At 41.4% G+C, this 25,553-nt stretch overlaps 1 protein-coding gene across 7 annotated transcripts in view; it reads left to right on the top strand.

Moving 5' to 3' along the window:
• Nucleotides 1-25,553, top strand: part of LOC140895606 (sodium channel protein type 1 subunit alpha) — a 181,912-nt gene that overhangs the window by 35,710 nt on the left and 120,649 nt on the right. For 6 of the 7 annotated variants that reach the window (XM_073305722.1, XM_073305718.1, XM_073305720.1 and 3 more), the window contains one exon: nucleotides 23,144-23,459. In XM_073305722.1, the coding sequence (XP_073161823.1) occupies nucleotides 23,167-23,459 (293 nt within the window). In that variant the 5' untranslated portion in view covers nucleotides 23,144-23,166. Of the gene's footprint in view, nucleotides 1-23,143; nucleotides 23,460-25,553 lie in introns of those variants that run through there. The other variant, XM_073305723.1, reaches the window with a different exon arrangement.

Genomic DNA, 25,553 nt, shown 5'->3' with positions numbered 1-25,553 from the left:
GATCCCTAAAAATATAGCTTAAAAAACTGATATCTCTAAACACACACAACAGATTCTATTATTTGTCAAAGTCAAATAATCTTGCTTTTCTGTAGATGATCTCATCTTCAGGAAACTGATTCAGATTCTAAAAGGCTGTAAAATCAGTAGAGAAATACTGTACAAAATACAGAAATTATGTACAAGTACATAGCTATTGCATCTTATCTTTGCAATTAAGGATTTTGTGTTCCACAATCTTTTGAATATTGCATCAAATATTTTTGTTTAACAAAATGTTGGCATATTATAGCCTTCCCTTAGTACTGCTGCTTTTCAACTTTGTTGCCACTCAGTATGTACATTATCTGTAGAAATATTTTATTACCTCTATCCTCTGCATAAAATTAAGTTCAATATTTTGTAACATTCTGTAATGTTGCATATTTAAAACATAAAGTGCATTTGGAAGTAACTATTCTTATTTATATTAATAGGGCACATTTTCCTCTCATTTTTCTTCTGGACCAAAATACATTTAAAAAGATAAAACAAAACGTACTTCATACTTTACACTTACAGTAAATCTAGCTCCATTAAGCTCTGACTGGGTTATTGATTATTTCTTTACATTCAGATCTTTACAGAAATCAAATTTATAACCTGCACAGTTACTGTAGCATTATAACAAAAAGTATTAAATTACTGGAAACTCACCACTATCTGAAAGGAAAAAAAAAGTGAAATCTTTGCTTTAAAATAAGTCAGTGTGGCTAACAGTCTTCATCCAGCAGCTTTCAAATGGCTGTTTCTGTTGATATAACAGTACCCAGGCTCTGCTCATTCTTTGCAAGTCTGGAGCTTTTTACAATAAGGCATTGCCCAAAGGGTGTGGCAGAAGCAGCAGCTGTTGTTGCTGCTACTACTTGTAGTTAACCATTTAATATCATAATTAGGGCTGTCAATTAATCGCAGTTAACTCAGGCGATTAACTCAAAAAAATTAATTGTGATTAAAAAAATTAATTGCGATTAATTGCACTGTTAAACAATAGAATACCAATTGAAATTTTAAAAATATTTCTTTTTTTTCTATATTTTCATATATATTGTAATCTGTGTTGTAATTGAAATCAAAGTGTGTATTATTTTTTATTTAAAATATTTGCACTGTAAAAATTATAAACAAAAAAATAGTATTTTTCAATTCACCTCGTACAAGTACTGTGGCAATCTCTTTGTCATGAAAGTGCAACTTACAAATGTAGATTTTTTTTGTTACATAACTGCACTCAAAAACAAAACAATGTAAAACTTCAGAGCCTACAAGTCCACTCAGTCCTACTTCTTGTTCAGCCAGCCGTTAAGACAATCATTAAGACAAACAAGTTTGTCTACATTTGCAGGAGATAATGCTGCCCTCTTCTTATTTACAATGTCACCAGAAAGTGAGAACAGGCATTTGCATGGCATTTTTGTAGCATACCATGATATCTAAGTGTCAGATATGCTAAACATTTGTATGCCCCTTCAGGCTTCAGCCACCATTCCAGAGGACATGCTTCCATGCTGATGATGCTCATTAAAAAAAAATGTGTTAATTAAATTTGTGACTGAACTCCTTGGGGGAGAAGTGTATGTCCCCTGCTCTGTTTTACCTGTACTCTGCCATATATTTCATGTTATAGCAATCTCGGATAATGAACCAGCACGTGTTGTTCATTTTAAGAATACTTTCACTGCAGATTTCACAAAACACAAAGAAGGTTCCAATGTGATATTTCTAAAGATAGCTACAGCACTCAACCCAAGGTTTAATAGTCTGATGTGCCTTCCAAAATACGAGAGGGACGAAGTGTGGAGCATGCTTTCAGAAGTCTTAAAAAAGCAACACTCCGATGTGGAAACTACAGAACCCGAACCACCAAAAAAGAAAATCAGCCTTCTGCTGGTGGCATCTGACTCAGATAATGAAAATGAACATGCATCGGTCCGCACTGCTTTGGATTGTTATCAAGCAGAACCTGTCATCAGCATGGACACATGTCCCCTGGAATTGTCATTGAAGTATGAAGGGACATACAACTCTTTTGTGTATGTGACACACAAATATCTTGTGATGCTGGCCATAAGAGTGCCATGAGAATGGTTGTTCTCACTTTCAGGTGACATTGTAAACAAGAAGCGGGCAGCATTATCGCCTGCAAAAGTAAACAAACTTGTATGTCTGAGCGATTGGCTGAACAAGAAGTAGGACTGAGTGGACTTTCAGGCTTTAAAATTTTACATTGTTTTATTTTTGAATACAGTTATTTTTGTGCATAATTCTAGATTTGTAAGTTCAATTTTCACGATAAAGAGATTGCACTACAGTACTTGTATAAGGTGAATTGAAAAATATGATTTCTTTTGGTTTTTACAGTGCAAATACTTGTAATCAAAAATAAATGTAAAGCGAGCCCTGTACACTTTGTATTCTGTGTTGTAAGTGAAAACAATATATTTGAAAATGTAGAAAACATTAATATTTAGAAAACATAAATATTTAAAGAAACGATATTCTATTATTGTTTAACAGTGCGATTAATCGCAATTAATTTTTTTAAGCGCATGATTAATTTGTTTAATCACTTGACAGCCCTATCATAATCTAATTTAGTGCTTCTAAGAATATTCCAGGAAGACCTTACAGGCTTTTCTTTTCCTTTTATACAATGAAAATTGTCAGTACAGGTTAGATTATAAAATGGTTAGAAAAGCTAACGAGACTTTGGCTGGACCATGAAACAGTTGGACAGTTGCAGGATTTTGCCATTTGACACATTAGCACCTTCATTCAAGGTTATGTCTACACTTGGAGCTACAGGTGATTCCCTGCTTGAGTACTCATACTCTGACTGGCTATTGTTGAGTGCTAAAAATAGCAATGTAGCCACGGTAGCATGGGCTAGCTGCCCCAAGTACTCATGCGGTATGGGTGGGCTTGTACTTGGGCAGCCACTCACCACTGCCCATGCTACTCTACAACTCTTAGTGTATTAGCTTGATTAGAGCCAGTGCAACTATGTCTACATGGGCTGGGAATCATACCCCAGTGCTAAAAGTAGATGTAGCCTAGAATCTTAGTGCTTCACAAGCATCAATAAATTAATGTTCCCCTACCTCTTTTCTCTGACTGTCCCCCTGTGAAGACTGCAGCTCCCTGTGGCAACAGACCAGGGAAAACATTGAGAATCCTTCCAGGCCCTACAGGGAGTGCAGGTCTACAACAGTCTCCTTGAGTTCAACAGCCTTTTTCCCGGTAGCTTGTGGTTACTGCTATCCTGTGCTCTGTTTCTGCAACAAGGCTACCTGGGCAAGGAAGTGCCTTCTCCTCAAGGCCTCCAACAGCTTCCTTCAGGTACCGCCCCTGCAACTCCCATTGGCCACGGTTCTCGGAGTCAACGCTCGGAGGGGGGTGGGGGGGAGGCAGCATGCAGAGATTCCCTGGCTGTTGCTGTGCGTAGGAGACAGACGGTCGTTTCCAGGAGCCACGCGGAGCCTGGGAGTCTGTCTTAGCCCCGTTACGCCGCCCATCAGACTTTTAGCAGCCTATTAAAATCTCCTGGATGGCTTTTAATAGCCGCTGGGAGATTGAGGCCAATTCCGGGAGATGCCTGGCCAATCCGGGAGGGTTAGCAACCTTAGTCCCAGGCTGTGTGTTGCGGCCCAACCTCTTACTCCCCACCAGCACCAGCGGGGGTCCTGGGTCACGCACTGCGGTCCGTCCCCGTCCCTCCAGCACCAACGGGGGTTGTGAGCCATGGCCCTATCTGCCCCCAGCATCAGTGGGGGTCCCGGGCTACCCCCCATCCAGAGCCCTCAGCCCCCAAGCCCAAATTTTAGTTAGGGGTATGTAGTAAAAGTCATGGACAGGTCACGGGCCGTGAATTTTTGTTTACTGCCTGTAACCTGTCCATGACTTTTACTGAAAATACCCGTGACTAAAACGCATCCTTATTCATAATTGACTCTATGGAACTTATTGGCTACATCATCCTTCTGTATATCAACGTGCAGAACATAACAATATTTTCTGTATTTACAATTCTGTATTTTAATATAAATCTGAATATATTACTGGTTTTTACAATGACATGACTCTCTAACATTGGGTGGGTGGAGAAAGAAATCTGCTAACAAATGTATGTTCCCAGTCCCACTCACTTTAAAGTTTTTGCAGACATGCACATCAATAATGACTAGTGTATGCATTGCCTTCTTATTCCTGTTACTGTTTTGGTTTCTGCTCCCTGAACTTGGTGATCCTGTTCTTGTTTCTTTGCTGGGGGGAAAGGCTATGTGTGTGTGCATAGCATGGGGTGTGTGCAGTTATTTGGGGCCTGCTGCTACACGTCTGCTGTTCAGACTTATTATGTTTTATTGAGATTGTTCCTGAACTAAGTGGTTTATTGTAATTATATGTTTTGATTGGTCACCTACCTGCATGTGTTGCTTTTTTTTGTGTGTGTTGTGGGATTAGCGTTCTGGGGTATAGCGTGACATTATGGCAATGAGTGCTTCTAGTCTACAACCCATGCTGCCTACACTTGCTTCGTCTGTTGACTAGCAATACTTTATTCAGAATTTTCACAACTATGTGCAAATCTCTAATGCTGCGAGGTTACCCTTGCTGCAGAACTGCTTAGGCCATGATGGCATTGATATTTATGATGGATTCCTGGAGCTCAAGTCCTTCTTTGATTCAGCTGTGGAGAGCCTCAACTAGTATTCTGGCACTGAAGATTCTGTTCTGTTAAAGAGGAAAACCTAGTTTGAAGCTCACCAGCAGCCCAACGAAACTGTATGTGAGTTTGCATTTCATTTGTGGCGGGTGGCCCAGGACTGTGAATTTGGGAATATTATGATGATCATGCTCAGGGATATTTTTGTGATTGGTGTACTGTAGCCAGTGACCAGCTGGGCAAATGATACTAGCTGAAGATGCTAGATTGCTAACTTTTGATGCTGTGGTTGCTAAGAGCGAGGGGGTTGAAAGGGCTGCTATGTCTCAGGCTGCCGCTACCTTTGCATCTGCACTTAAACTGTCATCTGCTCCTCATACTTTTGACTCCTGGAGTCATATAATGCTGCCTACTCCCATTCCACAGCCTCAGCAACAAAAGTTACTCTTTTCTCACTGTTTCCACTGTGGCAGTATGGGTCACTTGGCCAGTTTCCCTGCCTGCCTGGCTAGAACTGCTATGTCCTGGGCTCGTGGGAAGGATGGACACACTTGACATTAGTGTGCTACGGTACACCTTGTTCAGAATGATGGGAGGCCTAAAGTGCATACTGTGAATGTAGAGCCACATGAGAGCACCTTTACCTGATGTTTCCTTTAGTATAGTCTTCTCACGGAGCAAAGCACTGGAGCTTGTATCCTGTATCATGGAAATTAATGCTACACCACTGAAGTGCATGATGGATATGGGTGTTGAAGTTAGCATTCTTCCCCCAGGGTTAGTTCACAATCTTTATCTGACTACAGCGGTTATTTTAAAAAAAAAAAAAAAAAAAAGCTTGGAATTTTTAGGCCTGGCAGACAGTTGGTGAAGCTGTATGCTCTGTGCTCTACAAAGGCGCTGCGTTGGCTGCAAAGTTTGCATTGTTAAAGGTGCAGCTGTGAATGCTGTTCCACTGTTGTCCTCTGATCTATGCTTGCAGATTGGTATTACACATGAACTGGCACAGGACACCCGAGGTGCGATTATGTTGGCTAGAATAGAAGGGGATACCCAAAGTATTGTTCAGAGATGCCATGATTTATTTAATAGTGATGATGTTCTAATCACAGGATATGAATATTCTGCAGTTGACTTCAAACGTGAAGCCTTTTGCACCCCCTACATGTCATGTACCGTCTGCACTTGTGGACAAGATCCAAGCAGAATTTGAATGTGGCCAAGGGCAGTTTTACAAAAGATCCTGTAGAGTTTCTAAGGCACTATCTGTTGGCCACTGGTGTGAAACCAATGCCTGAACAGCTACAAGCTGCTGCTTCACTACCATTACCCGCTGATCATAACAGTTTATGTTAATTCATTGTCCTAGCTTGACCCCACTCTTAGTGATGTTAAACTGTGCAAGTCGATATGTGCTGTACAAGTGGGTTGGATAGGCCCAGTTCTTAGAATTTATAGACTATAGATGAAGTTTTATTATTTGAGTGAAGATATGTTGCTACTTGACATGTCTGACATGTAGAGGAGTCCAGGTGATCATCCCAACAGTGTTGTGATAAGCAGTCCTTGATGTGGCTTATGAAGGATGTTTGGGAGTTACAAAGATGAGGGGCTGCATTCAGACATTGAGCATCATGTGAAGGCATGCTGAGCCTGCACAATGCATAGAACTACTGCTCTTCTGGCTACTTTGAAACCAGTAGTCATAGACAGACCATGGCAGAGAAATGCAGTGCATATTACTGGCCCCTTGATTTCACTGCATGGCTCCACCCTGTTGACTGTTCTAGACTACTCACTTTACCACTCTGCACTCATAATTTCACAAGGACCTTATTTCTTGCATAAACACTTCACTTCATTCACTACGTTGGACTACTAGAGAGCCTGTTTCAGATAATGGGACAACTTTTGTAATAAGAGAGTTTGAGGGTTTACAGACAAGTATTGGTATCGTATGTTATAAATCTGCTGCATACCATACCCAAGTGTGTAACTCATATATAGGAGGAAGGTCAAGATACACCCTTCCCTACTGCACTAAGTCATGCTTTATATGATATTTAGAGTACATCTCATAGAAGTACTGGAGAAACCCCATTCTATCAGCTCTTCAGCCGACCTATGAGGACCAAATAGGCTATGCTGATGGAAAAGGTTCATCCCCTTCGCTGTCCTCGAGGCTGACTGATGTAACTAGGAAATATGCGTGTTTCAACAAGTGTATCCATGCAAGGCTCCATGAGTTTGACCCTGGACCAGCAATGTATGTTAGATGAGCATCTGGAAGCATTTTTGATACTCATGGCATGATCTAGAGTGTGGCAACTTCATGTACCACGGGGAGAACATGTTGTTTACCAGTGAGATATACTGCCTACTGAAAGGGGAACAGATAGGGAAGAGAACACTCTTTCTGCATATAATGATGTCATGTGGCCAACTGGGGAAGGTGTGCCAAAGCAACAGCATCTACCCCTTGAGCTGTATCAGGTTTAAGTATAACATATAGCCCCAGGATCACCTGGTGCCTCCAGCCAGGTACTGCTGAACTTTTCGGGAGAAGAGAAGGAACTTGTGATGGCTAGTGTGTATGACACCTCCATGATCCCTGTTACTGTTTTGTTTCCTGGTTCTGCTCCCTGAACTCAGTGTTCCTGTTTCTTTGCAGGAGAGGAAAAAGGCTGTGTGTGTGCACAAACTCTGTGTGTGTGTGTGGGGGGGTGCAGCTACCCAGGGATTGCTTCTACATACCTCCTATTCACACTATTACGTTTTGTTCAGACTTTTGCTGACCTAACCAGTTCATGGTTGTTACATGTTTTGACTGACAATCTACCTGCATGTCTTGCTTCTTTGTGTGTGTGTGTGTGTGTGTTTGTTTTGAATTTGATATTCTGGGGTGCATCAGAGTATGATGACATCCAAGGGGAGAATTCAACCCATGGTGAAGTTAGCTCATGTAAGGTACTAAAGCTTACTTAAATACCTCTAAAACTTTTATTTGGGAATACATAAACTATCAAGTATACTTTTATACAATTGCACTAAGGACATAGATTCCTACTGAAGTCACATTTATGCTTTTCATGTGAACTGGTCTCCCGTTCTGGTAGCTAAGAACCATAGATGTATACTACATAATAGGATGCACGATTAAATTCATTGTGAGAAGTATAATGGTGGTTTAATGCCAGCAGTACATTCACCCAAGGCTGCAATGTGTATCTGGAAGAAAAGGTCAAAATGTTTTTAACAAAGTTAACAAAAAAAATGTTTTTGGCCTTTTTTTCTAAATTGAAAATGCTAATGAAAATTTTCTTGTTTTTGAAGTTTGTAGCACTTATTTTTTTTAAAAAATTTCAGATATTCGAGTTTTTGGTTTTGTTTCCCCTTTCCTTTCCTTCTTTCCTTTTTCCCCTTTTTCATATTTCCCTTATTTTTTCCAGTCATTTTGAAAAATCAATATTGATTTTAAATTAATGAAAAAATAGAAAAGAGGAAGAAAAAGAAAGAAAAAATCCAGTAGAAAAAAATGATAAATGCTGGGGGAAAATCACAAATTCCCCAACATGTATTTGTTTTGAATGCTGCAAGACTAAAACATCTTCAAAATGTATCATGAAATTGTTTTTCCATTTTTTGACCCACTGTAGTATCTGGGCAGGGTTTTATGTAGCAGTGGTGTGACATTGGATGTCTACTGTTGGGGATTCTGAGGGGCAGATAAAGTATACCATACTCATTTTCTTTGAGATGATTTTAATGTTTCTACTCGAAAAACAGTGTAAATAGTTAAAACAATATATAGTGGAGCAGATGCAGTCTAATTATCAAACTAGAAAGAAATGTTTACTCTTCAAATTATTATAAACTATTTTCAATGTATTATCAATTATTTAGAAAAAAACATACTCCGTATATTAAGAAATAAACAAAATACCATTACTAATAGAAAAAGGGTGGGACCAACCTTTTGGAGGACTTACACCTAAGTCTTTTGGTGTTCAGCACATACAGAACCTTAAGACATCAAGGAAGGGGGAAGAATACTTTGGGTGTGGAGTTTCCTGCACTGAGTAAGAGAGTAGGAAAGAGTGGGCCATTGAGAAGAATTAGATAAGGGTTATCTGGAGCAAAACTGTGGTTACTGAAGGTAAGTAGTAAAGGAATGGTGTAAGTGGGGTAGACGGGATTGGGCTCAGAAGGGAAGTTTAGGACTTGTGTTGAGATAGTGGAACTGACATAGGGAGCAGGTAGGGGCTGCCCACATTCGGGAGGGACAATGGCCACCACCATATGACACCAGCTGTTTTAAATATCCAATATTCAGAACAGATTTCAACACAATTACGAATGTCTTGAAAAATACTTAATAAATGTGTCTGTGTACCCTGAATAGAATATTTGTCTAACCATTGATCCTGTTGGCCAAATCCTGATATCAGAGCACCCTCCATGTAACTGGACTGTGTACTGAGGATTTACACAAGAAGCCAGGGTGGATAAAGGTACTACACAGACTGAAAAGCTGATTTGTGGCTGCAGTATACCCCCTGTCAGAAGACTCTCTCTATTCTGAGATTTTCTGGTACATCTGTGTAGGCACTGACTCATTGCACCCCCTCCTACAATAGTCTGCATCTCACCCCAGTAAAACTCCACCATCACTGTAGGCTGGCACATTTCATTCTCTCAATACTGCCTCCTCTCCCCGCCCATATAATTTAGCCCAGTACAGTATTTCATGATCTAACCTCTCTGCGCACAAAGAATTTAATTCTTCCCACTCTCCCACTCCCAATTAATTATCATGCTCTTCCTCAGCATTTAGTTCTGTATCATCCACACACCCATGTTATTTTATTCTCTTTAACCCTCTCGCCCTTGCTACGTGATTCTGTACCCCACACACTCACTGTTTTATTCTCTGTGAATCCCCGCCCCTGGCTCCTTAACCATTGCCCCCTTTACTTACACACACACACACACACTCTCTCACTCTCTCTCTCTCTGTCTCTCTCTCTCCACTAGCTTTTCATCCACTTACCTCCATGCCTTTAGAAGTTTCCCCCACCCTTTGTAGCCTGCACAGCTGGAGATTCCTGGTGGCTTTCCCCTATTAGAGCAGAACCTGGCTCTTCAGGGCACCACTGGCAGCCTCTTCTCCTCTCCTCCTTCCCAGGCCAGGGGGGAGGGGCACTGCCATAAGAGTCATTTTGCCTCCTTCCCAGGCCGGGGAGGGGAGGCAGTGCTGGAGCCCAAGGAAGAGCTGCAAACAAGGCATTACTGAGGAACCATACTCCCACTTGGCATGTTCAGCAGCTCTGATCACCTGCGCTTCCCCAAGAGGTGGGAGAATGGGGACACACAGATAGGAGAGTTAGCAAACAGCCTCCCCTGGGAAGCTGTTAAGAATTAGTTGGTCTGGAGATGGCAGCAACCTCAGTGCCCCAAGGAAGCAAATGGAGAGAAAAGAGGCACATATATGCCATATATAATATAGATAAAGGGGAGAAAGGGTTTGAAATTCTCTGATTGAGTTTGGGGAGTCTGAATAACGGGCAAAATTGAAAGTATCCCCCAACTCTTTCACCCTCTCCAACTTGCTGCAGGCTCCCCATCCAGCAGGAACAACAGCCGCAGGCTGCTCCAAGCTCTCCCACCCCCACCCCCACCGGCCACTTCCCACCCCATTTCAATCCCCTAGGTTCCCTCCAGTAAACGCCCCCCCCTCCAACCAATAACCCCCTTAATTCCCTTGGTTACTGCTGTTTTTTTTCCAAGTGCCTCCTTCCTCTTCTGAAAGGTGTGGTTAATAAGCTCATGCTGTCCCCCACACGTGCACCCTCTACTAAGGTAAACCCTATGAAGGAAATCAGTCACTTTTCACTGTTGAGAAACATAAGTCATGGAGCTGTACAAAACCTAGCAGCTTTGTCTGTTGGAAATTTTCATTTTTTAAAAAAGTAATGTTGGCTGTGTCCCTTTAAGGCTGCTGGCAATACACTTCTGATGCTGGATGCTAGCACTTCTCACTGACTAGCTGGATAGCAAGAGTTACTACAGCAGATTCTTTCCTAGGTGTCTGGCTGGTGGGTCTTGACCACATGCTCAGGGTCTATCTGATCACCATGTTCGGGGTCAGGAAGGAATTTTCCCCTGGGTTAGATATGCAAAGTCCTGGGTAGGGTGGGGGGTGGCCTTCCTCTGCAGCATGGGACACAGGTCACTTGAAAGTTTAAATTAGTGTAAATGGTGGATTCTCTGTAACTTGAAGTCTTTTAATTATGATGTGATGACTTCAGTAACTCAGCCAGAGGTTAGGGGTCTATTATAGGAGTGGGTGGGCGAGGTTCTATGGCCTGCAATGTGCAGGAGGTCAGACTAGATGATCATGATGGTCTCTTCTGACCTTAATGTCTATGAGTCTAAGAGCTAGGTGAGTAGCTGTGGGGTTAACTGACCCAGTTAGGTCACTATTTAGAAATTTTCAGAAGCACAGAAGCTCCTCTGGATGTAATAGTCCTGTCATTTTTAATATTGTTCTGGAGTATGGCCACAGTAGTGATCTAACAAAGTAAGTTCTTGTCTTAAATTAAATTTACATTAAATTAGAAGGTATAATTGATTCTTGAAAAACATGAGCATTATATAATTTATAATTTACTCTGAGTATTTTTCTTTCATTTTACTTGGTTTTAAGAAGATTGCTGTTAGGTTTGCCTGGGTAAATGAGGGAGGGGGGGAAACAGTTTACAGCCAGTAGTATAAATTCCCAATAGGAGGACATCCCTGCTTTTATAAAATGAAATAAAGCAGTACTTCTCTGAACAGCTCTCAAGCACAGCTTCTCTCCATTACTGTCACTTGCTGCAAAAGGAGTACTGCAGAAAAACAGTGCATTGTGGAACTCCTTCAGTCTAACAGCAGTCCAGCAATTCTGCCCTATTAAGTGTAATTGCTAGAGTGGAGCCATACTGCAAACACCTTGTGGTTTATCCCCCAATGTATTCTCTCTGCTTTCTATGGAACCTATTTGTTACTGTCACTTTAGGCCTGATTCTGCACTCGCAGCTTGTAAATTAGGAATAACTCTGTTGCCATCAGTGGATTTAAACCAGTGTAATGGAAAGCAGAATTAGGTCATTTATTTTTAATCGTAAGCAAAGCACATAATCTACGTTTTGGTGGAGATAATATATTTTATAGTAACTCATTTATTATAAAAATATGTTTCATGTATTCCTAAGAGCTATGAACAAAAAGCAGCATCCTGATTTTTGTTGTTGTCTGAACAAAGAGGCAGAGGACCTGGAGTCTAAGTTTTAGTATAAACACAGAAGTGACTTTGACAGTAATCCCTGACTTGGAATACCTCTGTAGCTTTATGGAGGCAATAAGAGAATCAACAGAAATTACTAGGAAAAAACTCCTGATATTGTACTGAGGGTGCATTACAGATGACCATGGTGAGATACGCATCCTCTGCTCAGAAGAGGCCCAGAACACGGTAGTATCTGCACAAAACATACTTTGTCCCCAGAGGGTTGTGATTCTTAGTAATGATTGATTACAGGTTGGTTTCTCATTCTCTCAACATTCGACTGGTTTGCAAGGCTGATACATTTATATTTTCTTCCTGAATGGGGGAGGATAATGGAGACCAAGGGCAGACTGTAGAAGGCTCCCCCACTGCCAGGGGTTCCTATTCTTTTTTTTCCTACTGTCACTCCACATTCAGCCATTTGTAACTGGCTCTCCTCAGGTGCACACTGGAGTCCTTTGTATTGGTTTCCACGGTATTTAAGAAGATTCACTCCGGAAATTAGCACTGTGGTTTATAGGATGTAATGGTATCCAAGGGTGACTGATTGCAAATGACTGAACAAATTTAATTCAGTAGAAGAGCACAGATTCGCCTCACCCCCACCCCCTGATCTGTCTCCCATGAGGACTGGACCTCACAAACTGGAAACTTTGATCTTCCCTGCAGAATATTTTTAATTTGATCATTTTTTTTCTAATGGATGCTATGAGTTCCTCTCCCCTCTTCAACAGAGCAGAAAAACCCTGTTAGTGTCCTTCCTGGAATTTAACTTTATTGCTAATTCAAAAACAATACCCTATGTGAATGTCAGATTATGCTTCTTTTTGAGCTTGGCTATTCCTAGTGTTTCTCTCAAGAACCTCCTCTGTCCTCAGCAATAAATACCCAGTAGAGAGTCGTTGGCCCATAGAAGCTTGTACTACAACATCTCTGAAAACTTTTGCAGGTAAAGCAAACTGATTCATGTATTTTGTGGAATCATAGCTCGGAGTTAGGAGACTTAGGCCTGGTCTACACTGGCGGGGATCGAGCTAAGTTACGCAACTTCAGCTATGTGAATAATGTAGCTGAAGTTGACGTACTTAGATCTACTTACCGCGATACCGACTTACTTAGATTTACTTCACTGCGGTAGGTCGACTGCTGACATAAGAACATAAGAATGGCCATACTGGGTCGGACCAAAGGTCCATCCAGCCCACTATCCTGTCTAACGACAGTGGCCAATGCCAGGTGCCCCAGAGGGAGTGAACCTAACAGGTAATGATCAAGTGATCTCTCTCTTGCCATCCATCTCCACCCTCTGACAAACAGAGGCTAGGGACACTGTTCCTTACCCATCCTGGCTAATAGCCATTAATGGACTTAACCTCCATGAATGTATCCAGTTCTCTCTTAAACCCTGTTATAGTCCTAGCCTTCACAACCTCCTCAGGCAAGGAGTTCCACAGGTTGACTGTGCACTGAGTGAAGAACTTCCTTTTATTTGTTTTAAACCTGCTACCTATTAATTTCATTTGGTGACCAATAGTTCTTATATTATGGGAACAAGTAAATAACTTTTTGTTATTCACTTTCTCCACACCACTCATGATTTTATATACCTCTATCATATCCCCCCTTAGTCTCCTCTTGTGGGGGATGCTCCCCCCTTGACTCTGCCTATGTTTCTTGCACCGGTGAAGTACCGGAGTCGACGGGAGAGTGCTCAGCAGATGATTTATCGCATCTTCACTAGATGCGATAAATCGACCCCCGCTGGATCGATCACTCCGGAGGTAAGGGTAAACATGCGTTTAGGTGCTATTTCCTGTTCTGTCACTTAATTGATCATGAATGTCATCAAATCACCTCTCTGTCCCTCAGTTTACTGATTTGTAAAAATGGACATGATAGTGCTTATAGGGCAGTGGTTCTCAAACTTTTGTATTGGTGACCCCTTTCACACAGTAAGCCTCTGAGTGTGATCCCCCTTATACATTAAAAACACTTTTTAAATATTTGACACTATTATAAATGATGGAGGTGAAGCAGGGTTTGGGGGTGGAGGCTGACATAACTCCCCACATAATAACCTCACAACATCCTGAGGGGTCAGGATACCCAGTTTGAGAATCCCTGTTATAGGGTGACCAGATGTCCCAATTTTATAGGGACTGTCCCAATATTTGGGGCTTTGTCTTACATAGGTGCCTGTTACCCTCAGCCCCCGTCCCAATTTTTCACATTTACTATCTGGTCACCCTAAGTGCTAACCTACTTTTGTGTGAAGCCTTGTAAATTCTACTGATGAAAAGATCTTTAAATATTCAAAATAGTAATACTGCTGTGCATTTACTGGGATGGCTTTCCAACATACAAGGATATATGAATTTTAACAGATCTGATTTGTTTGTTTTTGCCAAGAGCAAAAAAATAATGTGTGTCACAGGGCAAGGGCGAAGTGAAGGGCAAAGTTTGAATTCTGCTTACTGCAACAGATTTCTGTTGCCTGAATCTCCCCCTAGTGATCAGCTTCAGACTGTTGGAGAGGACAAGGGCAGGGGAGGGACTGTGTGCAGGCATTTAGGAAAAGCTTTTTGAAATTCAAAGAGAAGATTCACCATGCAGTGGAAGTAATGCAGTTTCATTTTGTGTTCTCTTGTTTAACTTCAGTGTTGATTTTTAAAAAATATTTTCTATTTCCTTTGATTCAGTATCGTTTTTTGTTCTTTATCTTTGGGGATAGAGAATTCATTTCTGACCTCTCAAAACATGGCAAATTGCTAGGCTATATAACATAAAGAAGAGTTCAGCAAGTATTAAATTTGCCAGGGTCAGTGCAAGGGAAGAAATGTATTGAAGTATTCGTGTAAAATTCCTACAGCACTCCTCTTTTCAGTTTCTCTTAAAGAGAGATGCATATACAGGGAACCACAGATGCACCACATAACACAGAGCGCTAGTAGCAAAGTCTAGGTCTGGTCCCTGGGTCCCTGAGCCTCAAACCCAGATACTGTGGTTATACCATAAAAGTATAAAAAGAGATGGCAGCAGGATTTAAGTATTAAGCCACCATCACTTCCAATATCTAAACATGGTTGGCAACCAAAATAAGCAGCGTCATTTCCTCTCTCCTCTCGCCCCCTCTCCCCCCAAGCTGTGCCTGATATGCCTGTGCCAATAGAAGAGTAACATCCACAAGAATACCCTTAGGGGGTCATCCCCAGATCCAGTGCTGGGATTTGAGATGGAGTCATGAGAAAAACAGATTGTTTAAAATACACTGTACCACTACAGCTCAGGCATTAGAAGTGCAGTGTGAGACCAGAGAGAAACAGAGCAAGTAATTGCACAATTTTTGTTGCTGCACCTAGTGACTAATTCTGACAGTCTCTGTCAGATCACTTGCATCTTGTATCTCAAGTATTTTTATTCCTATCTTCCGGCAGTTATACTAATTTAGATGGAATATACGGGCCAAAGGTGTTAACGTAACCCAGTCACTGTTCAGCATTAAGCAGTGGCAAAAAAGATTTGGGGTTTGGTATACAGAGACCTCAATCCGGTGAGTACCATGGAGTTACACGTAATTAAACATCTTTTTGACCTTTTGTTAAAGATATAGAAAAGAAGGAAAAACAATTGAAGGATTTGAAATATAAAATATGGTAGCAACATTCTTTGATTCTTTCTCCACTAGCTAGAAATTGCTTTTAGAATAAAAACCCCTTGTTTGATAGCTGCTTAGATGGTATCAAAGATGGTAATAACTGCCCTTTTGGGGGAAAAGAGAAGAAGTTACTTGGCATTAGCTGGAACTGTTGTTGTTGTTAAAGTCTGATCTCATTTCCTAGAAGAAAAAAGAAGACACACGCAAAATTGGAGAAAGAATAGCAAAGAGAAAATGCAGCTTCTGTCTCTGGTGTTGACTCTTGCTTGAAACCTTTCTGATGGAGAAACACAGACATAATGCATGGTCTTAGCCACTCCAGGACCTGGAGTACCAGCATTGGGGTGTTTAGGGCACTGCTTTTTGTTGCCTCTGCCTGGTCACAGATTTACAGCGGTGGTGCAAAATTTACAGGCTTGGCCAGCTAAGCCAGATTCTTATTAGACAGAAGGAAAAAGGAGAAGGATAGGAAAGAGACATACGGGGTAATGAGACCATTCAGGTTCACCTAGGATTAGTTAGCTCATTGAGTTACTGGGAGGCAGTTAATTCGGCAGGGAAGCACTGGACAAGATAAAAGGAGGCTCTTGGGGAGAGGAACAGTTCCCAGAATATAGAAAGAGAAAACTCCTATAAACAAAGCTTCCAGGAATCTGGTGAGGGGGCTAGGGTTGCCAGGCCTCCGGTTTTCGACCGGAACCGTCCGGTCAAAATGGGACCTTGGTGGCTCTGGTCAGTACCGCTGACTGGGCCGTTAAAAGTCCGGTTGGCGGTGCATTGGGGCTAAGGTAGGCTCCCTGCCTGCCCTGGCTCTGCGTGGCTCCCAGAAGCAATTGGCATGTCCCTATGGCCCCTAGGCGCAGAGCCGATCAGGGAAGTTCCACGCGCTGCCCCCACCCCAAGTGCCAGCTCTGCAATTCCCATTGGTGGGGAATCACGGCCAGTAAGAGCTGTGGGGGTGGTGCTTGCAGGGCCGGGCAGTGCACACTGCACAGAGCCATCTGGCCGCCCCTGTGGCTAGGAGCCAGATATGCCGGCTGCTTTCAGGAGCCACAGGTAGCCAGGGCAGGCAGGGAGCCTGCCTTAGCCCCGTTGCACCATGGACCAGGAGCCACCTGAGGTAAGCACCGCCTGGCTGGAGCCAACACCCACTCCTGCACCTCAACCACCTGTCCCAGCTTGGAGCCACTTCCTGCACCCCAAACCCCTCATTCCCTGCCCCACCCTGGAGCCCACACCCCCTCCAGCACCCGCACTCCAAACCCGTTGGCTCCAGCCCAGAGCCCCCTCCTACACTCCAATCCACTCATCCCCGGCCCCATCCCAGAGCCCACACCCCCAGCCAGAGTCCTCATCCCCTCCCACACCCCAACCTCCTGCCCCAGCCTACTGAAAGTGAGTGAGGGTGGGGGAGAGGGAGGGAGGGAGGGGAAATGGAGTGAGAAGGGGCAGGGCAGGGGCTGGGTCTGGGGCAAGGGTGTTTGACTTTGTGCAATTAGAAAGTTGGCAATCCTAGAGGGGGCTCACTAGCAAAGGAACCCAAGGAAGAATGTTCCTGGGTGGAAGAGTTTTAGAAAGGAAGAGACCAGGAATGTAAGTCTCAGGGAAACCTGACTCCTATGAAAGACTTCATCAGGCAACTGCAGAAGCTCTGGAAAAAGAGAGAAATTGTGTGCTGTCCTGAGAAAGGGTCGTTGTGGTTTGGCATCCATAGGGACCTTGACCCAAGAGGCATGATCCTCCCCCAGCTAGTGACAAGAGGTCCCTGACTCAAGGGGAGGGTTCTGGGTCATGAAGGCCTCACCATTAAGCAATCTTGGACATAACGGGGGTTTGACAGACTCAGGTTGACTCAGCCTCTGTCCAGTCCTGCTAGAAATGCTGAGGGGAAGGCCTATTCATATGATGTTCTGCCTTTGGGGTTGAAAAATTAGACCCCTGAAGGGGCTCTGATCAATATTCAAGCCTCATTGGACTTATTAAATGTCTGGGAAACTGAAGCAGGGATGCAATGGTAGTGCTGACCAGGCTGCCAGGGGTGCTCTAGGGTTGAGAGCCCCCATTACACAGCCACTCCTTTATCTTGCCTGGGATTGATGTCAGGCTTACAGGCCTATAATTACCTGGGTCATACTATTTACCTTTTTTATAAGCTTGCACAAATGGTAATAGTCCTTTAAACAGTCTGTGATCACTGTATCAGTGCACACTGTTCAGAGTAACAGCCGTGTTCGTCTGTATTCGCAAAAAGAAAAGGAGTACTTGTGGCACCTTAGAGACTAACCAATTTATTTGAGCATAAGCTTTCGTGAGCTACAGCTCACTTCATCGGATGCATACCGTGGAAACTGCAGCAGACTTTATATACACATTATATACATATTATATACAATATTGTTTCATATTCTCTGTGTGTATATAAAGTCTGCTGCAGTTTCCACGGTATGCATCCGATGAAGTGAGCTGTAGCTCACGAAAGCTCACGCTCAAATAAATTGGTTAGTCTCTAAGGTGCCACAAGTACTCCTTTTCTTAGTGCACACTGTGTTCTCTGTTCCAAAAGCCAGCCAGAGACAAGAATATATTATATACCTATATATTATATAGGCTTTTCTTGTTATCTATGTTTAAGTGTAATGTGCTCCCTTCATGGTAGTCCTGCAGTGGGTGGGTTTCATTTCTGAGAGGGAGAAGAGAACCCCCTGGGAAGCAGAGAGCTTTAGGAGCACTTCTGTTACATCTCTTTCTTGATGGTAAGCACTACTGGTAATGTTAGTGGAGGTCTTTTCCGTTGATAGAATACTGGCTGCTAAATGATGGCTTTCACTCTGCCTGAATGTTTGATTGTACTTGTTTTCACAGGGCTGAACTAGTCACAAACTTTGAGATCTAAAAGATATATTGGTAGGGACCTTAGGGATAGTTTATCTCCTTTGGGCCACTAAGCTGGGATTGGGGTTGGCAGTAACATTCAGGTATAATAGGTGGTCACTTAAAGCAGCAAAACACTAAATAGGTGTTTGCATGGGTGAGTGGGAGATAATGTAATAGTTGGGCATTTACTCATTGCCCTTCAGTAATCAAACTCCATAGGGTTGTCTTTGTTTGCAATAGTCTGTTAGGATAAGGTTGATCCTACAAAGACAATTTCCTGCATTTGTGGGGCATATGTATTGGTGCATCTTAGACCTTTTCATCTTCATCTGTTTGTGCATCACTCCTCTTTTCACCAGAGAGTATTATTTTCATTTTACTGGTACTTAAGAATAAATTCATGAACTACAATAAAGAAAATTAAAAAAAAACCTTTTCTCTTCCACACAGCTGACAAGATCTTCTCAAACTGATGTAAATGGAAAAGGTTTCTCTTGTCATTTCTGAAGAGAGAAGTGTTATATTGTGTTAGTGTTTTGAGGCCAGGGCTTTACACACTTGAGTAATCCATCTTTCGTTCATTTTTAAGTTTTAATGAAAACTGTACTTCCAGGAGCAGATGTAGCCTTCCAGTTCAATAGACGCACCATATTAAACTGCTGAGGGGGCAAGGACTAACGACAGTAGCACCCTCTGTCCCAGCACCACAACCCTAATCCCAGCCCAGTGTGGATGGGAGGGGAGGACAGGGCCCAGGAAGTGAGCCTGCCTTGAGAGTGAGCCTGCCCCACGCTCACTCCACAGCGGCAGCTGCTGCCCCACGGGGCTGGGCCTGGCTCCCTACTCCGAGAGTTGCAACTTGGCACATGGGATTGCAGAGCCACTCGGGTTTGTCCCAACCATGACAGAGAAGCAGCTGGGCCTGCACCACATCTCAATGCCCAAAGCGTAAAGCCAGGACCAGTGCCTAGGACAGGATCCAACACTGCAGGATGAATGAGGGGCAAGCTTGCTTTCCAGATCCCATCTCCTTTCCCTTCTCCCCCTCATGTCAGGGCTTCCCTTCCTCTCCACAGTGGGCTGGGAGAAGTGCTTTGCACCCTTGGTTTCACAATTACTGTGGCAGAAACTGAACCCATGCCAAACCTGCTCCCGTGCACCTCTAAATGATTAGAAACATGGAGCTGTGTAAGAAAAGGGACTGTATCCTATTTTTGTATAGAGATTATGAAAGTATTTAACTTTGATAAATTTTCCTGTGGAATCTTTTGTTTAGCACAATCCACTTATTTACATCTAGATAATAGCAGTGGTATAGTTGGTCATCTACATCTTAGCACAATGTTAAAATGTATTACTAAGAGTATAATGAATGTGAAGAATAATCTGGGATTAATTATAGAGAAATAATGAGACATAACTTTCTGAATGGAAAATTATAGGCAAAAATGCAGATATGTTTTTGGAGATACAGTATTGTTTTTCAACTGTTTGTAAACACAGTCGCTGAATAGGGTGGCTAAGCAACAGATTGAAAGTACCTAGATTTCATGCACCTACGTTTTCAAGTCCTGTAGGTTTGGTTCACCCTCTATCCTTCCGAAGGAATTTGACTTCCATCCAGTTCACTGAACAGAAAGGTGAAAGTGACAGAGGACACCTAATGAACTCTGCATGAACAGAGAGTATCCATTAACTCTTTTTATAGGATATGGGATTTTCCCACTGTTACTGGCCAAAGTCTTCCTGTCTACAATTTGTGTGGCTTCCTGTGCACCAGCTGTCTGTATAGAAAGGACGTTTCAAAGGGGCTCCTCTGGGCGCTTTGCCGGAGCTTGAACACCAGTTTGCGGCTGTTGGAAAACACAGGAAATTTTCTAAACACAGTGTGGGGAGTGCTTTGAAAATGTGCTCTTTTATATATAAAAAAGTGTAGCTTATTGTAAATATATAGTGCACATTTTAACCCTTTAAGGCCTTCTCCCCCATCTCAGTGGGTGTATGTATGAATGATTAGACCGGCAGGTGAAAAACAACCCCTGAGGTCCTGAGAGGAAGGGAAAAGGAATGGCAGGTTCAGCAGCTAGAGAGCCTTCTCCCCATCACCCCTCAGAAGATTATCCCTGGCTGAGTGGGGGCAGGGAAGAAGGAGAGATTTCTCCACCTTCCTCTGCTACCCATTGGCTATGGGGAGAAGGGAGAGTTTGATTCTCATGCATCCCCACCCAATACCTACCCAGCTGTATGGGAAGCCCTTAGACTACCTAGCAGCCATTGTACTGCCCCATCCTCTCTACCTTGTAATGGAGGTATAATTTGAATTAGTTTCTAAGATTCTGTGGATCTGATTGATTGCTAGTTTTGGGGGAAGAAGGAGTTTCTTCCTCAGAAAAGGATTGACGAGGTGTTTGGTGGGATTTTCTGCCTCTCATACAAAATCCTGGAGGCCCAGTTTAAGGTTAATGAGTAAGAATAGTGTTTAAAAGTTGTGATTTTCTAATTTCATTGCAGTTTTTGGGTGAGAGGCTCAAAGGGACCATTTTCCAGAGGTAAACGTGACTGAGAGATGCAAAAAATGTCAGGCATGGACCCTCTTAGCCTTGCGGAAAAAGGGAAGGCCTTAAGTCTTCACAGACTAAGGTACCCTTCATGTGTACCCTCAGTCTCCTCCTGGGGGCAGAGTGAGAAGGTGGGGTAAATCATTGGGGTTATGCTGAAGAGGCCACCCCTAAATATTGGCTATTTGGTGTGAGATTATTTAACACATCCCTTGACTCAAATAAATATCTGGTATTTTGTGGGGGTTTAGTTCCATCCATTAAAGTTCATAGTTAATAAAGTTTCAGTTTTCCACTTTGAAATCCATCCCTCTGTCTGTGTTTCATTCTCATGCATGTAGGGATCAAATATGTTTTAAAAAATTGTCTCAGAAATGAAGGAAAACAAATGCAAATTGTGCAGCTATGGAATCTCCTCATCACTCTACTTCCCTTCTCCCACCTTCACCGCTGAACAGAAACACTACTGTACATACTAGTGTGTTTTAAAGTGTTTGTACTTATACTGCCTTTAATTCTGTGGGCCATCTGCTTAAGATTACATGCATATATCTGTTACTGGTTTCCATTTCCACTATATGCTTTTCTTTCTTCCTCTATTCTCTCATCTCTTAATTCTCTTTCAATTTCTATTTCTTTTTATTCATTTTTTTCTTGATAGAGGTTTCCACTCCTTCTGTATTTCTCTACCCTTCCTGCTCCTCCGACCCCTGACTTCTATCCTCCACTTCTCCTGTCTGCTTTTCTTTTGGCATTTTTTCATTGCTTTTATCTCTATTCCTATTTTAGTACTACTTTCTTCCAGATGTGCAACTTTTTCATTTAATTTTCCCTCCTTCATTTTCTCTTCTAATTCATTAATTTTCCTCTCTCCTGTGCCCCCTAATTTCTTCCTGCCAATATTTCTTCCTCCCTTTCTGTTTTTCTGCTTCTTTCTGCAATTCATGCTTCTTTTTCAGTCTCCTTTCTCAGCTCTGCTGATCTCTCCCCTCCTATCATCTCTTGCTTTCTCACATCTCTGCCATTCCTCATCTCTTGCTTCTTTCAAAATGTATTAGATCTGGCACTGATCCTCCAACCTTCCTCAAAGGCTGCCTCGTCATTTCACAGAGCCCTGCCAGCCAATGGGTGGAGACTGCAGACATCTCTTTACATTCTGATAGGACAGATGTGCTCTACTGCTTGCCCAAACACACATTTAAACAATGTACCTACTAAAATCAGAAAATTATTCAGCAGCATAAAATATGCAGGAGCTGCAGTTTTATTGTGCGCTCATTTTTTGAGCCCATGCTTATTTTTAAGCTGCATACTATGTTTGTTAAAAATACTTTAATTCTTCACTTGTAAACATCTTTACTGAAGAAAATGCTAGTATACAGAACAATTGTTTAAATGAAAGAGAAATATGAAGAAAGATTGTTTTTGTTAACTGTAAAGAGAGTAAGTGCTGTATAAGTAATCTTAGGAACCATATATTTTGGTAATGCAGAGCTCTTATCTGCAATACATGGAGCCAATTTTTATTCGTTTAGGTCCTGATTCTGCATCTCTTTCTTCCATTGACTTCAATAAGTCTGCTTGTGAATATGCAAGTGAGTAATTACTTCTCAGTATGAGTAAGAGTTGCTGAATTGGGCCTTCTATAATTAACAATATGTTCCCTGAAGATTCTGCAGTGGGACCACTCTCTTTTTCATAATTAATAAAATATCAGTTGCAATAAAAGACTGTATCGGCAAGCCCTCCGATAAAATACTCTGGGTAAAAATTGATTAAACAGCTTCTAGAACTGAGAAATGATTTCATCTTATATATAGTTGGTTTATCAAGAACCAAATAGGTGCCTTTGAAAACGATCAAATTTCTATTTTAAATGCTGAATTGAGTTTCATTTAAATTGTTTTTAGTATTTTATATTTGCATGTACTGATGCTGTCATAAGCAAACTAAATATTACTAAATAAATAATATTTTCCCTTGATTGTTCTAACACATTCATCTTTTCTTTTTCTGTTTTCTTTTAGCACTTTCTTATGCAAGAGAATAAATGGTAATTAAAATGAGCAGGATGAAAAGATGGAGCAGTCAGTGCTTGTACCACCAGGACCTGACAGCTTCCACTACTTCACTAGAGAGTCTCTTGCAGCTATTGAACAACGCATTGCTGCAGAAAAGGCTAAGTGTTCCAAACAAGACCGTAAAGATGATGATGAAAATGGCCCAAAACCTAATAGTGACTTGGAGGCAGGAAAGTCACTTCCATTTATTTATGGTGACATACCTCCAGGAATGGTGTCCGAGCCCTTGGAGGATCTGGACCCATATTACATCAATAAAAAAGTAAGTATTTATTATCAAGCATGTTTCATTGTCACTTTCATAAGGTAATGCTTGGATTTTTTCATCATGTACATAATGTGTAATTTACATAAAATGTACAAGAGAGCTCTGTTATGTAACATACCGTATGTATGCAAATGGTATTCCACTGTTTAACAAAGGGTGTGGAGATAGTTTTAGCTGAGCATCGTAGAAAGGAACAGGATATGTAACAAGTGGAGGAAGTATTCATAGTCAACAACTTACATGTATTTCCGTCTTCCAAAAAATTAGTAAATAGAAAAACACTTAACAACTGAATGCTAAAAAACTGTCTCTATCTAACCCATGTATTTTGACCATGCTCATCACCATGGGCTCATGGTACTGTGAGCATCTTAATTTGCATGATGAGCTTGGGACTACATATAGATATAGATATATATACAATTCTATGATTTTGCGGAGCTTAATGTTGCTTTTACTATTAAATCAGTTATTTTTGCTTTAAATGCAATATAATATCTGAATATATTGTTTACATCCAGGTACCACATTACATGGCCTAAAATAAATAAAATGAAAATCTAGGCTTGCATTGAAAATAACTTGCTGCCATTGAAATCCATGGCAAAATACTGTTGGGTTCTCTGATGCAGTGTTGAGCCCCTAATAATGTGTATTATTCTGTTATCCCTTTTCTTTGTAAATGGAGGAGCATTTATACTGAACCTGAAGAATAGCTGACACCAAGCTATTGTGAGGCTGCTGTGCATAATACAATAAATATAAATATTTCCTATTAATATTTTTAATAGGGCTGTCAAGCAATTAAAAAAATTAATTGCGATTAGTCGCACTGTTAATAATAGAATACCATTTATTTAAATATTTTGGGTGTTTTCTACATTTTCAAATATACTAATTTCAATTACAACACAGAATACAAAGTGTACAGTGCTCACTTTATTTTTTTTATTACAAGTATTTGCACTGTAAAAAACAAAAGAAATAGTATTTTTCAATTCATCTAATACAAGTACTGTAGTGCAATCTCTTTATCATGAAAGTTGAACTTACAATTGTAGAATTATGTACAAAAAACCCTGCATTCAAAAATAAAACAACGTAAAATTTTAGCGCCTACAAGTCCACTCAGTCCTACTTCTTGTTCAGCCAATTGCTCAGACAAACAAGTTTGTTTACATTTGCTTACATTTGCAGGCGATGATGCTGCCCGCGTCAGAGTGTTGCTCTTTTAAGACTTCTGAAAGCATGCTCCACAGCTCATCCCTTTCAGATTTTGGAAGGCACTTCAGATTCTTTAACCTTGGGTCGAGTGCTGTAGCTATATTTAGAAATCTCATGTTGGTACCTTCTTTGCGTTTTGTGAAATCTGCAATGAAAGTGTTTTTAAAATGAATAACATCTGCTAGGTCATCATCCGAGACTGCTATAATATGAAATATATGGCACAATGCACATAAAACAGAGCAGGGGACATACAATTCTCCCCCAAGGAGTTCAGTCACAAATTTAATTAACGTGTTTTTTTAAAGAGCGTCATCAGCATGGAAGCATGTCCTCTGGAATGGTGGCTGAAGCATGAAGGGGCATACAGATGTTTAGCATATCTGGCATGTAAATGCCGTCTCCAAAAGTGCCATGCAAATGCCTGTTCCCACTTTCTGGTGACACTGTAAATAAAAAGAGGGCAGCATTATCTCCTGTAAATGTAAACAAACTAGTTTGTCTTAGCGATTGTCTGAACAAGAAAAACATCCAAAATATTTAATAAATTTCAATTGGTATTCTGTTGTTTAACAGCGCAATTAAAACTGCAATTAATCGTGACTAATTTTTTTAGTTAACCATGTGAGCTAACTGTGATTAATCGACAGCCCTAATATTTAACATTTAGACAAACATATCTGCTATATGCTTAAAAGGAGCAGATTAAATTCGGCGCTTGTATGAGCAGGTGTTTCTCCAAGTTATTGCAGATTTGGAACTGGCAGTTACATAAAATCCTTACCTTATTTGGTATTATGCACCTGCCTTGATAGAAAAGACCTAGCAGTATATTTGCTTTTTGAACTATTTAGGAGATGTATG

The sequence above is a fragment of the Lepidochelys kempii genome, chromosome 11, assembly GCF_965140265.1.
Source record: "Lepidochelys kempii isolate rLepKem1 chromosome 11, rLepKem1.hap2, whole genome shotgun sequence".
NCBI lineage: Eukaryota > Metazoa > Chordata > Testudines > Cheloniidae > Lepidochelys > Lepidochelys kempii.
Note: the sequence above shows the minus strand (reverse complement) of the source record. Positions and strands in the feature narration are given on the sequence as shown.